The 13,987-nt window shown below is 52.1% G+C and overlaps 1 protein-coding gene across 3 annotated transcripts in view; it reads left to right on the top strand.

Moving 5' to 3' along the window:
- LUC7L2 (LUC7 like 2, pre-mRNA splicing factor) overlaps positions 1-13,730 on the top strand; it is a 291,524-nt gene extending 277,794 nt beyond the window's left edge. For all 3 annotated transcript variants that reach the window (XM_069652700.1, XM_069652701.1, XM_069652702.1), the window contains one exon: positions 13,322-13,730. In XM_069652700.1, the coding sequence (XP_069508801.1) occupies positions 13,322-13,496 (175 nt within the window). In that variant the 3' untranslated portion in view covers positions 13,497-13,730. The remainder of the gene's footprint in view (positions 1-13,321) is intronic.
- Positions 13,731-13,987: the final 257 nt, after the last annotated feature.

Genomic DNA, 13,987 nt, shown 5'->3' with positions numbered 1-13,987 from the left:
GCTCATGAATATTCCCCGTCGTCAGGCTGGGAATCCTCGGTAAAGAAAAAACCAGTATCAGTTTCGTTTCTGATCTGTCTTTCGTAGTAGTAACCAATCACTGATCTCTGCGTCATACTGACCACAGCCAATGACTGCCCTCTACCTAAGCCCCGCCTCTGGCAGCCATCTTCAGATTTTTACTGCACGTTCAAGTGTTGGGATCCTTGTGCTATTGCTCTCGAGCGTTAGTGCTATTTTTCACGTTTTTTTCTCAAAAACTTCGATTTTTTTCGGTCAAAAGAGCCTCAATCTCCACAGTTTCTTCATCCGATCAACGGGGACCAGTGTTGGATTCGACTACGCCCCTCAAGGGTGAAGATTTCGTCGAGCCACGCTTTTGGAGGACTCCAGAAGTTTCTCAGGCCCATCTCGGACATGGCCCAGGAGAAGGGAAGCTCGACGCCCGGAAAGCTGTTCAGGGTCTGCCCTGGATGCCAGCTTCAGAATGTCTTTAAGGAGGACGAACACTCCTTCTGTCTTTACTGCCTACATGAGGACAAGACGCACGTGGAGAAGGACTGTGCGTTTTGCGGCAATATGTCGGAGCGGACCATGAAGGACCGCCATCAACGTCTCGCCAACTGGCTGGAAGGGAAGAGCCCGTCGGGCGAGAAGAAGAAGAAATCCGAGCGGTCTTCTAAGACCTTTGAGGACGCCCCGGCGACGGAGGTCCAACACAAGGCCAAGCACCGCGAGTCCGCTGGCACCAGGAGCGCCGAACGGTCGAGCTCTACGGGCGCCAGGAAGGGCGCATACTCCCCGGCACCATCAACCACAAGCCAACGCTCTGGTTCGGGTAAGAGGAAGGCCGAGCACCCGGCGAAGCTCCTGGAGAGGCCCCGGTCGAGCTCGAAGGCCCTATCGGAGGGAGAGCGAGGCAGTGACCCTCCCCCCAGGGAGAAGGCGGTGAGCGCACCTAAGGTGGTGAAAGCCTTAATCCATCCGGCCAAGGCCTCTATCGAGACAGTCGCGGCGGCCCTGGCTCAGCCTGTGGAGGCTACACCAGTGGTGGCGACCTCGGGGCTCAGTCTCCCTGCCACCGCGGAGGGAGTCCTCTTTTTATGCCCATCGACAGGACCCCTGTGAAACCTCCGACGGAGAAGAAAAAGGGGGGGCAGGAGGTTGTCGTGGATTCGGCCTCAACCTCTGAGGAAGGAGCTAATCGAAGTCTTAAGCCACGGCGTTGGCGTGGAAGAAGACCAGCCCGTCGGGAGGGACCCCGACGTAGGAGACGACGATAACGTTGAGGGTGCCGACGGGCCCCCTGACCGCCCGTCGGACTCCCCTCAACCAGTGCCGCAAGACTACTCGGCAGCCATTTTGTTGGCTATACAGTCCTTCTGCTCAGAGATAAGGATGAGACTGCCGTTACCACCAGCGGAGGAACCGCTCCCGACGGGGGACCCGGAGCCAGGCCTTTCTGGGAGCCCTCCCCCTAAGAGAAGAAGGATTCATCCTCCACCTCCTTTTCAGCCATCGAGCCCTGTTCAGCCCTCCTCCCCGTCCACGACTCGTGGGCATGATACGGGGACTGACACGGCCGCGACGGGTACGGACGACGAGGTTTACGACGAGGATCTGCCGTCGTCACCTCCCACCCGGGCTTCCCCGCCCGACGAGATTGGATCGTTTCACTCCATGATCGCCAGGGCATCCGAGCTTTTCCAGCTCTGCCCGGAAGAGAAGGAAGGTTTCCTTTATCAACGGCGCAAGGCCAAGAGGAAGACGGTCCTCTCCGTACCTCTACTGGACGACATTTGGGATGAGGGCCTCGCCCTCCTCAAGAACCCATCCACGACGCTGGCTAGAAGGGATCGGTACGAGAAGAAGTACCTGGTCCCGGACGCGGCCCCCCTGTGCCTTCGGGCACAGCCGACCCCGGACTCAGTCGTCTCCGCGGCGGTCAGGAAGAAAGCGGGGGGGGCGCGGCCTCTACGTCGACTTCCCCGCCGGACGGCGACGGAAAGAAATTGGATACGATGGGACGCAGGGTCATCTCGTCTGCAGCGACAACGATTAAGGCGGCCAACGCCTTGGCTATCGTAGCCCGCTACGACAGGGAGTTGTGGTACAAACTGGCCCCCCTGCTGGACTTCCTACCGGACGACAAGAGGGCGGATGCCCTAGAGATCTTGCAGGAAGGAGAGGTGGTGTCGGACCACGCCATTACGATTGCGGCGGACATCGCTGACACTGGATTTCACCAGTTGGGCAACGGCGTGTGCCTTAGGCGGCGTGGATGGCTCAAGGCTACTTACTTCCGTCAGGACGTGCAGACCAGAGTCTTGGACATGCCGTTCGACGGAAACAACCTGTTTGGGAAAACAGTGGACGATTCCCTTCAAGCCATCAAGGCAGACACGGAGACAGCCCGGGCTCTTGGGGTTCTCCAGCAACGGCGGCCGCCCTTTCGGAGCGGCGGAGGCAAACAGGGTGCCTCCAAAGGTTCCGGCAGCGGATTTTCCACCTACCGTCAAGCGGCCTGTTCGTTGTCGCAGGAAGCTTACAGGGGACGAGGCAAGTCAGACGGACCCCGCCGTCGTCGCCAAGGAGGTCAAGGCGGCAAAGCCTCGTCGAAGCAGGACTGAACCGGCCGTGGGGTCGGGCCCCCACCGAAGCACCCCGGTGGGAGGCCGGCTGGCGAGCTTCGTCAGCGTGTGGGAGTCCATCTCCACCGACCGTTGGGTGCTGGACGCCCTAGCCCAGGGTCACGCGCTCGAGTTTCTAAAGAGGTGCCCGCGCGTCCCCCCTGTGGCCAGGAAAGAACATCACGTCCCTCAACTTCTCTTGGAGGTAAAGGCGATGCTCAAGAAGGGTGCCATCAAGCTTGTCCCAAAGAGGCTTCGGGGCTCCGGAGTTTACTCAAGATAATTCCTCGTGAAGAAGACGGGAGGATGGCGTCCCATCCTGGACCTACGACGACTGAACAAATTCATCAAGGCACATAAGTTCCGGATGGTCACCCTCCAACACGTCCTGGGTCAGCTGGAGGAGGGCGATTTCCTGTCGTCGTTGGATTTGGAGGATGCCTACTTCCATATTCCCATCCTAAAGGGACACCGAAAGTTTCTCAGGTTCGTGGTCCAAGGGCGTCACTATCAGTTCAGAGCCCTTCCCTTCGGACTGAGGTTGGCACCCAGGGTGTTCACCAAGTGCCTCGCACCGGTGGCGGCGCAGCTGCGCCGAGAGGGGATCCACGTCTACCCCTACCTGGACGACTGGCTCATCCGAGCGAAGACGAAGGAGCTCGCCGTGGAACACACTGCAAGGACCGTCCAACTTCTCACGGACCTGGGATTCTCCATAAACTATGCAAAGTCCCACCTGGTGCCCGCGCAAGACGCACGGTTTCTGGGAGCGAAGCTCGACACGGTGTCGCTTCTGGCCTCTCCGTCGGAGGAAAGGACGAGGGCCATTTTGGGCAAGGTGCGGCGGATGCTGGTTGCGGACACGGCCAGAGTGAGGTCCATCAAGTCCCTCCTCGGAATGATGTCTTCTTGCATTTACCTCATCCCCCTGTGGAGGCTCCGGATGCGCCCGTTGCAGGAGTTCCTGGACGCGCGCTTCGAGGAGAGGATCACACTCGACGAGAGTTTCCGACGAGCGATTCGGTGGTGGGGCACCCGCGCGCATCTGACGGCGGCCATGGACTTCCAGACCCCCGGCCACCAGGAGACAGTGACCACGGATGCCTCCCTGGAAGGGTGGGGAGCGCACACCGAAAATCTGCACGCGAGAGGCCTTTGGCTCCCGACGGAGAAGTCCCTCCATATCAACGTCCTGGAGCTCCGTGCAGTGTTTTGGGCCCTCAGGTCCTTCCTTCCGTCCCTCAAGGGCAAGGTGGTGAGGATCTTCACCGACAAAACCACCACCATGTTCTACATCAGGAAACAGGGCGGAACCAGGTCCCCAGCCCTGTCCAGGGAGGCGCAGGATCTGTGGCATTGGGCCGTCGCCCAAGGGATGTTTCTGGTGCCGTTTCATCTGGCAGGGATAAAAAACACCATCGCCGACTCAGTCAGCAGGGAGCTGCGCTCGTGCCACGAGTGGGAACTACGACAGGATTTAGTGGACCGCCTCTTCCGACGGTGGGGCACACCCCAGATCGATCTGTTCGCGACGGCGACGAACTCCAAGTGCCGGAGGTTCGCCAGCAAGTTTCCCCAGCCGAGGAGCATGGGCGATGCTTTCTCGTTCCCCTGGGAGGGCCTGTTTCTATACGCGTTCCCTCCATTGCCATTGCTGATCCGGCTCATCAACCAGCTCAAGAGGTCACGGTGCAGGATGATCCTCGTCACACCTGCGTGGCCGAGGCAGATATGGTTCCCGGACCTTCTGGACTTCTCAGCGTCCCCGTCAATCAAGCTGCCAGTGGACGCGGATCTTCTCTCCAGGGAAGGAGGTGCCATCCTCCATCACGACCCGAAGTCGCTGAACTTGCAGGCCTGGCTCCTGCAGCGTTAGAGTTTGGAGGATACAACATACCGGCTGACTGCAGAGAGGTTCTTGCAAAGGCCAGGGCGTCCTCAACTCTTAAATGCTACAGACACAAATGGAAGAGGTTCTCTGTCTGGTGCCACTCACAGAAGATTAACCCTCTACGGATTACGGCTCCCCAAGTTCTTCGTACCTACTGACGCTGGCCAAAGCTGGACTGGCGCACGCGTCCATCAAGATTCATCTTGCTGCGATCTCCCGATACACCAGAACCACGGGACGGACGTCTTTCTGGTCTCATCGTCTGGTGAGAGAGTTCATGAAGGGACTGTTCAGATCGTTCCCGCCGGTGAAGGCTCCGGCCCCGGCGTGGGAGCTCAACGTGGTACTGACCAAGCTCATGGGACCTCCGTTCGAGCCTCTGCACTCGGCTCCGTTGAAGTTCTTGTCGTGGAAAACAGCGTTTCTTGTGGCCATCACCTCCGCACGACGGGTGGGAGAGATCCAGGCCCTTTCCTGCAAGCCCCCGTACTTGACTTTTCACGACACGAGGGTAGTGCTCAGCACGCACCCCTCCTTCATGCCCAAGGTGCCGTCGGACTTCCACCTCAACGAACCCTTGGTGTTGCCTGTTTTCTTCCCGTCGCCTTCATCGCCGGCTGAAAGGACTTTGCACTCACTGGATGTGGTTAGAGCGCTGAAGTTCTACGTGGACCGCACAAAGTGTTTTCGGAAGACGTCACAACTCTTTGTGAACTTTGGACCTGTCAACCAGGGGAAGGCTCTCTCGAAGGCTTCCATTTCCAGATGGCTCTCCGGCTGTATCATGTACTGTCATCGGTTGGCAAACCGACCGCTGCCGGGCCGTCCGAGAGCCCATTCCACCAGAGCGATCGCAGCTACCACGGCGTTCCTATCTGGTGTGCCCTTGCTGGACATCTGCAGGGCTGCTACATGGAGGTCGACGCACACCTTCACAAAATTCTACTGCGTCGATCGGGATTCCAGGGAGGAGTCCAGGGTCGGCCAAGCAGTGCTGCGCAACCTGTTCACCTAAGGTGAGCCTGGTGAGGAGGTAAGATTTGCTTAATGTTGAGTTTGATGTAATGCTTAATGTTGAGCCTTTGCCACCTCCCGTGGTTGTGCATGTGTGTACTGCTATGTATTCTTTATTCATGAGCATGTGAATCCATGCCAGACCCCATGCTGGAGAAGGAACAAGTTACTTACCTGTAACTGTTGTTCTCCAGCATGGGTCTGGCATGGATTCACATACGAACCCTCCCGCCTACCCCTCTGCGGCTCTTCACTTGGTCATACTGCCACTTCACGTGCTACCAAATCTGAAGATGGCTGCCAGAGGCGGGGCTTAGGTAGAGGGCAGTCATTGGCTGTGGTCAGTATGACGCAGAGGTCAGTGATTGGTTACTACTACGAAAGACAGATCAGAAACGAAACCGATACTGGTTTTTTCTTTACCAAGGATTCCCAGCCTGATGACTGGGAAGATTCATGAGCATGTGAATCCATGCCAGACCCATGCTGGAGAACAACTGTTACAGGTAAGTAACTTGTTGCAACTGTTCCCTTCTACTGATAGCCGCGTGGTGGCCGGCCAGGTTTTGGTTCTCAGAACTTCAACACCTGTCGGTGTCTCCGCCGATCGGGAGTTACTGGTAACCTGATCTTCTTCACCAGGGGGAACAGATGTGGCACCCCTCCCCACAATCGCTCAGCTTGGCGGCTGGTGCCTGAGTTCAAGTGTTTGGAGCATCTGAGTTTGTCTGCGGATAACATGTGCATTATCCAGGCAGCCAGGAAACCCTCGACCAGATCTCAATACAGGAGTAAATGGCTCAGGTTCTGTCATTGGTGTTGGGAGAAGAAGTTGGACCCCGAGTCATGCGTTCATGTTCTGTCATGCAGGACTTGTCTCTCAGCGGTTTCCGCTTACCTTTCTACAGACCTTTGTTCTTATTCTCTAACTAACCCAGTGGTGAAGAGGCATTTTTCTTGCTTGACACGCCTCTACCATCTGGTTCGTAATCAGCACCCGCCATGGGACCTAAACGTAGCCCTGACTGAGCTGTGCCATAAACCCTTTGAACCAATGGCTACGGTAGACCTCAAGTACTTGTCTTGGAAAGTGTCCTTTCTGGTCGCCGTTACGTCAGCAAGGAGAGTGAGTGAGCTCCAGGCATTGTTTGTGGAGCATCCTTTCTTGGTCTTTCACAAGGACAAGGTAGTCCTTCGGACAAACCTGGCTTTCCTACCAAAGGTAGTGACCGAATTCCATCTGAATCAGTCGATTTCCCTTCCGGTCTTTTTTCCGAACCCTGCATCAGAGGCTGAAAGAGTTCTACACTGTGATGTCCGAAGAGCTCTTAAATTCTCCCTGGACAGGACTTCCGAGCTTAGGAGTTCTTAACTTTTTGTGACCTTCGGTAACCCTCTGGGCAAGCCTGCGTCTAAGGCAACTATTTCCAGGTGGATTGCTGCCTGCATCACAGAGTCTTTCACCGTCCAAGGGCTGAAACCTCTTAAAGGTATCCATCAACACCTGGTGCGGCGCAAGGCAGCCGCAGTTGCTTTTCAGAAATGTTCCCTGGGAGTCCATATTAGGGCAGCTACTTGGGCCTCCCCATCTGCTTTCTGTAAACATTACTGTCTCGACATGAGCTCTAGAGCTGACGCTCAGTTTGGTCAGGCTGTGCTGAAGAACCTGTTTCAGTAAAGGGTAGTTCCTGTAATGAGTGCTTGGGAATCTCCCACAAGTATGGAGGAAAGGGGACGGGACGTAGGAGTATTACCAGGTTACTCACCGTAGTGACCACCTTACTCCTAGTCCATAGTCCCCTTTCCTCCATACGCCCGCCCGCCGTCCCCTCTAATAAGGTTCCTCTGTTATTGCTAATGGGTCTTTGACCCGGCGATAGAAAAGGACTGATAGGCGATGCGCGGGGCGGAGCCAAGGTGGGCGGGGTTACGGCCGCGGGCTGGGCCCCGCGCCGGAAAGAGAGGAGGAACACATTTTTGAAAAAAAATGTGGATGCTTTTTACAAAGTGCTCCGGTCCTGTCCCACAGGATGGAGAGATGTCCCACAAGTATGGAGGAAAGGGGACTATGGACTATGAGTAAGGTGGTCACTACGGTGAGTAACCTGGTAATTGCCGTCCGCGGCACCCACAACACCAAAACCTTTTTTGAGGCCTTAGTCCACAGGACTGTGCTCGGATGCGGACTGACACATTTGGAAGAATGGCAAAGCCTTACTTCAGATGTTTGTGCCCTGCAAACAGTAGCCCATGGTTACTGCCTCCCATTCTTGAAAAGGCCTCTGATTTCTCCTCCAACCAGCTACTCCTTGAGGATCCAGATCCGATCATCTTACAGGAGATTATCACCCAGTTGGAGAAAGGTACAATAGAATTGATACCTGCAGCAGAAGGGGGCCAAGGATGATATTCCGCTTTCTAATTTCCAAGAAGGACAGAAGACTGCAACCCAATTTGGACATCAGAAGCTTGCACAAGTTACTCAGGAAGGACAAGTTTAAGATGGTCACTCTTTCGCAGTCCTCCAAGCCCTTCAACTGTATGGTATCACTCGATCTTCAGGATGCGTACTTCCATGTGCCCATACATCCCGAGCACAAAAGTACCTGAGGTTGGCCATTGGCAGTTCTCACTATAACTTCGGCCTTTCGGCTCACATCCGCCCAAGGGTTTTCACCAAGTTTGACAGTAGTGGTAGCAAGTCTGAGGTGAGGGATTCACATCTACGGTGACCTGGACGATTGGCTGATCAGGGCTGGTTCTCCTGAACAGGTTCCGGAGCATCGCTGCAGCACCTGCCACTCCCTCCACAAACTTGGCCTCTCCCTCAATTTCAAGAAGTCCCACATGCCAAGCTTCAATTTACTGGAGAGTTCCTGGATGCTTCCTCTGGGAAAGATTTGCCACACGAAGTGAGGTCTTGGCATATTCTGCAGATGGTCATGAAATTTGAAAATGCCCAACATCTACAGGCCTTCAATTTTCTTAGTTTTTAGGTTGCTCAGTCTCTTGGCATCCTTCATTTTCCTGGTGCCAGGGGCCCGTCCGAGTATGAGATCCCTTCACAGTGGTCAGTTCTCTAGCAGAATGGCAGGCCTTCTTCAGGTCTCGAATAAGGTCACGCAGGATCTCCTGTGGTGGTATTTATAAACAAAGGGGGGCCTGGTATATATGCCTGGTCCTCCAGGCTAAATACTTTGAAAACACACAAAAATTGACCCCTGGGATAGGAAATGGCAATTCGTATACATTTATCGTTTTAGTTATACCAATAAATGTCACAATCTCGTATCACATTTTTTATTATCACAGCCACATATATATCACTTCATAAAAACAATATCCACACATCTCATATCAAAATTCAACTCACATACAGTCACTACTACCACCCATTCAAAATCACTTTCATACATATCACACCTATCTCTATGACCACATGTGTGTGTGCCCTCACCTTGACTCTTAGATGGTTCCATCTATGTATAATCAATTTACACAGATCTATTTGTCGACATGTGTTTCGGCTGTCTGTTAGGACTTCAACATATTCGTCCACTTGGTAAAGCAGTCGTCATCAGGACCAAAAAAGGGAATTCAGTCATTCCCATTCAACAGAGTAGGGTGAGTTACACCACCTAATGCTTGGAAGTGCAGATGTCAATGGGTGGACTCCCTGACGTTTCAATTTGAAGTTGGTGCCCGCCCTAGTAAGGAGTGCAATTTATGTTTGGTAATACGGCAGTATCACCAAATGGCGGTTTTCTGTTCCTTGGCTGCCTATATTTCTGCTTCTTGGCAACTGCAGATCGATCTTAATGAGTGTGAAATTTTGATTCTTCCCGTTATGTCTCCTTAAAGATACAGCGCAGCGCTTCGGTGTAATAAATCCTGAAATGCAAAAAACAGCAAATGGTAACTCCCCAGGAGATGGGTACCGTGCAAGTTATTGGCGCCAGTTCCTGTGGTGGGCTTGCAAAGAGTGTGTTGAAGGGAGAACCCTTTTGGCAACCATGGCCAGAGAACAGTTACGGAGGCCTCCCTCACAGGCTGGGGGAGCTTATGCGAACGATCTGACAATCTGCAGTCGTTGGTCTCCATCGTAGTGAAGACTACACATAAATGTTTTGGAGTGGAGGGTAATCGGACTGACGCTGTGATGGCCATTCTGCCCTCTGTGCAGGTTAGAAGAATGTCTGTATAATGACAGACAACACAGTGGCCATGCATTACCTCAAGAGGTGTACCATCGTAATGTCCTGCTAGGTCGACTGGCCGAGACAGGCCTCTTGGGCACCGTTCTGACCCGATTCTCTTCTTTTCTAGCTGACCGTCACCAAATTCTCTCTTCCTCCTTTCTTTTCCACGGCTATTGCCCTCATGTGTTATGTTCCCTAGGAGTCTGCCATCTCCCCGGTCATATTCAACATCTACGTTCAGCCTCTGACCAGGCTGATAGTCTCCCACGCGTTCCTTTGCTATTCATATGCTAATGACACACACATCGTGGTTCGTCTGGATCTTTCCAGTTCGGAGTCAGCTGCCAGATTTCGTGCCTGTCTAGTGGCCGTAGGGTAGTGGATGCTTGATAATTGGCTTAAACAGAACAGTGAAACGACGGAGGTCTTAGTTGTGGGACTTCCTGCAGATGCTTCTCTCCGGACGCCTGCCTTCTGGCTGGCCTCTCTGGGTCCTTTTCCTCAGCCTGGCTCCACAGTCATGGACCTGGGGATTAAACTCGCTCTCTACATTGTCTATGGAGCCGCAGGTAAGCTCTGTCAACAGGGCCACTTCCAGCTTAGGCTGCTGTGACGGGTCACTCCTTTCATCCCGGCCCACCTCCTTGCCTCCGTTATCTTTGCATTGGTTACATCTTCGTTGGACTATTGCAGTTCCCTGTACTTGGGCCAGCCTGCTTATGTACTTCATTGCTTGCAAGTTCTTCAGAACTTTGCAGCCAGGCTGGTAACCTCCACTCCACGCGGTTGCCACATTTCTCCTGTTCTCCGTAAACTTGACTGGTTACCGGTGACTAGGTGCTTTGTTTGATCCACCATGCTTTCTATGGCCAGGGGCAGAATACGTTGGGGATATATTCCTGCCCTACACCCTGAGCCGAGCTTTGCGGTCAGCTAACCCCTGTCTGCTGACTGTCCCTCCGGTTAGGTATAGTCGTATTGGCGGCCGATCCTTTTCAGTGGCCGCCGCAGCTCTTTGGAACTCTCTCCCTCTTTCACTTAAGGCTACTCCTGTTCATTTTGCGTTTCACAAATCTCTTAAAACGCTTCTCTTTTGGGCTATTTCTTTCACTGTCCCGCAGGAAGCGCCAAGATGCCTTCGGGTGAACTTTGTGCTCTACAAATAAAGTCCAATCCATGTCCTCAGGAAGTTGAGAAAGTTTTCAAAGTCCATGACCTGATTCCTCCGGATTGGGCCCGGTGGACGTGGTACCCAGACCTTCTGGACATGTCAATCTGCTCTGCTTCATCCCGAAATCAAAATCCTAAACCTTCATGCCTGGTTTCTCACTGATTGAGATTCAGAGATCGGGACCTCCCGGAAGACGTAACCGAGGGGTTGCTTTCTGCCAGGTCAGCACCAAAGTCAGACTCTTACCTCTGCCTTTGGGTTACATTTTGCAGCTGGTGCAGAGCTAAGAATATAGACCCTTTTACTTGTGGCACACCATTAGCGTTCGTTCTTGTTAAAACTGGCCCATCAAGGGCTACAGGTTTCCACTGCAAAGGGCTATCTGGCAGCGCTCACCTGAACAATGTTTATTTTAAAAACTTCATATTGTCTCATCTGATATTGTCCTCTGTCATCAGTTCCTGAAGGGACTGATGAACATGATTCCAATCGGTTCATTTTATTTTTCGGTTTGGGACCTTCATTTGGTGTTCAGCTTCTTGATGCTAGCTCCTTTTGACCCCCTTCATTTGTATCCTCTTAGGATGCTGACTTTGAAGACTTTCTGAGAGCGATCACCCCAAATTGCAGGGTGAGCGAGCTTCAATCTTTGTCCTCCAAACCACTGTTTACTACCCTCAATAAGGATAAGATTATTTTGAGGGTTTACCATTCATTTCTGCTTAAGGTGGTGTCAGAGTTTCACCTGGCACAAAAAATTGTCTTGCCATCTTTTTTCCCCCATCACATCCTTCCACGGATGGAGAGGCTTCATTGCTTGGATCCCAAAAGGGCGCTGTGCTTTCACATTAGCAGGATCGCTAAGGTTAGACAAGATGATAGTATTAGAGGGATTACTAATTACCCTCAGCCGGCAGTTCCTGACTTGATCTGAACAAAACTCATTGCAATATATTGCTACTCGGCACCTCCTCCACCAACCTCAAAAAATTACAACTAATACAAAACAAAGCTCTATGAGCTGCCCTAGGCATTAGAAAACATGACCATATTTCTAAGACCAGGAGAGATCATCACTGGCTGCCCATTGAAGCTAGAATCATCTTTAAAACTCTATGCATCACTTTCAAATGCCTCCAATAACAATCCCCCATCTACCTGAACAGGGCCATAACCAGAAAAGAGTCAACCAGAACCCTGAGATCCAACATCCAACGACTCTTAGCGATGCCCCGCTATAGAAACGCCAAAGCCGGAGGAAGCAGCTTCCAATACCTATACATTGGAACTCCCTCCCACTAAACGTCAAAACGGAAACCCTCTCGGGCTACAAAAAAGTGCTAAAAACCTGGATATTTAATCAATACTAAAATAAGCACAGGGCGCCCAGAAATTGCAAACATCTCTTGCACTAGTATTACACACTGCCTTTCCTTACTTGTGCATAGCCTGTAACACTTTCTTTGTAAATATTATGTACCCGTAACACTATCTTCTTTGTAAGGGTATGTGACCATTTGTCATTATCAAGCTGTCTGTAACCTCGCTGTGGCACCTTAGGGTTTGGGCGTGTAACAAATGTAATAAATAAATAAAATATGGGTCATAGGCTGGAACAGGCTTCTACTAACAGACTGTCTCAGTGGATCGTTTTGTGTATTGCTAAATGTTACTCTGTCTAGCATGGAGGTGCCTTATGATCTGAGAGTGCGTTCCACAAGAGGGGTACCTGCTTCTTTGGCTCTACAAAGACTGGTGCGGGACATTTGCAGTGCTGAAACTTGGTCTTCGCTGCACACCTTCAAAAGACCTTACTGCCTTGGTTCTGTATCCAGTCAGGAGACTACGTTTGGAAAAACTGTTCATCACAGCATAAATCTGAAGTACATTTGCTTTGTCCGACGTCCAGCTACATACTGCTATGGGAGTCTATCAAAGATGAGGAATACGTGTGAGGACACGATCCATGAGCAGAACCAGTGACTTACCCCTGGTAATGTTCATTCTACTGGATGTTCCTCCCAAGTATTCCTCATCGCCCTCCCAACCTCACCCTCTATCTTTCGGAGAATTTGTTATTCACACCTTCCTGTCAACGTCTGGGTTTCTTTGACCTTTGAGGTTGCTGTGCTTAAAGGGGGAGGAAACATGAACTGATGCCACGGGCGCAATGTGTGCTACTTATACCAGCGTCACTGTCGAGAGCAGGATGGAAGCTGCTGAGGGACCACAAGTCGATGGTGCCCTCAGCTGTCAGTTTCCCAAGCGGCAAGCAGGATATCTGATCTATTAAAGATGAGGAATATGTGGGGGAACATCCAGCTGAAAGAATATTACCAGGGATAAGTAATGTTCTTCTGTTTTGAGTTTCCTCTGTGTGAAACTTTATAATGTGAGATTTTCTTGCTATTCCCAGATCTCGTTCCCGGGACCGCCGAAGGCACCGGTCAAGGTCCTCTTCCCGTGATCATAAGCGGAGGACGCGCTCCAAATCGCGCGACAAGCGTCGTAGCCATAGGACTCGCTCCCGAAGCCGCAGCCACAAGAGAAGCAGGGACCGCAGCAGGGATCGCAGTTTGAAATCCAAGTGAGACTGTCTGGTCGCTGCTGTCCAGGCTGGGGAGAGCAGTGTTTCCCCACTTCCCCTGTTTGGGAATGTTCAAGAGTGCAGAGCAATAGAGAACCAGAACAGAACACTAACTAATTTGCATGGCGTGGCTGTGCGAGTAGGCAATTGTGGCATTTCTCACTTTGTCATGCCTGGTAATGCCTGTTCTTTGCTGTGTTTTCTTCTTTGTGTAATAAAAGCCTGTTTTAAAAACTTTTTTTAATTGAATTTTATCCAGCATAACAGTGGTTACCACAGAAGTGTCCTTGTTGGTTGATTTTTAACACTATGGCAAATGCACTGGACAACCATGGCATGCAACGGATTCAGACTTGAAATTATCTGTTAACAAGAGAACTAGTTGTCAGTGTTGCTTTTAGTCTGCGCTGTGCACTGCTGTAGCAGATATTCCTAGTTCCTGTATGTAGTTACGGTGTTAGCTGTACAGGCAATCATGCTGCTTAATATCCTCCA

This window comes from Ambystoma mexicanum, chromosome 3p (genome assembly GCF_040938575.1).
Source record: "Ambystoma mexicanum isolate Mex_15411 chromosome 3p, UKY_AmexF1_1, whole genome shotgun sequence".
In the NCBI taxonomy this organism is placed as follows: Eukaryota; Metazoa; Chordata; class Amphibia; order Caudata; family Ambystomatidae; genus Ambystoma; species Ambystoma mexicanum.
This window is presented reverse-complemented; position numbering and strand designations above follow the sequence as displayed.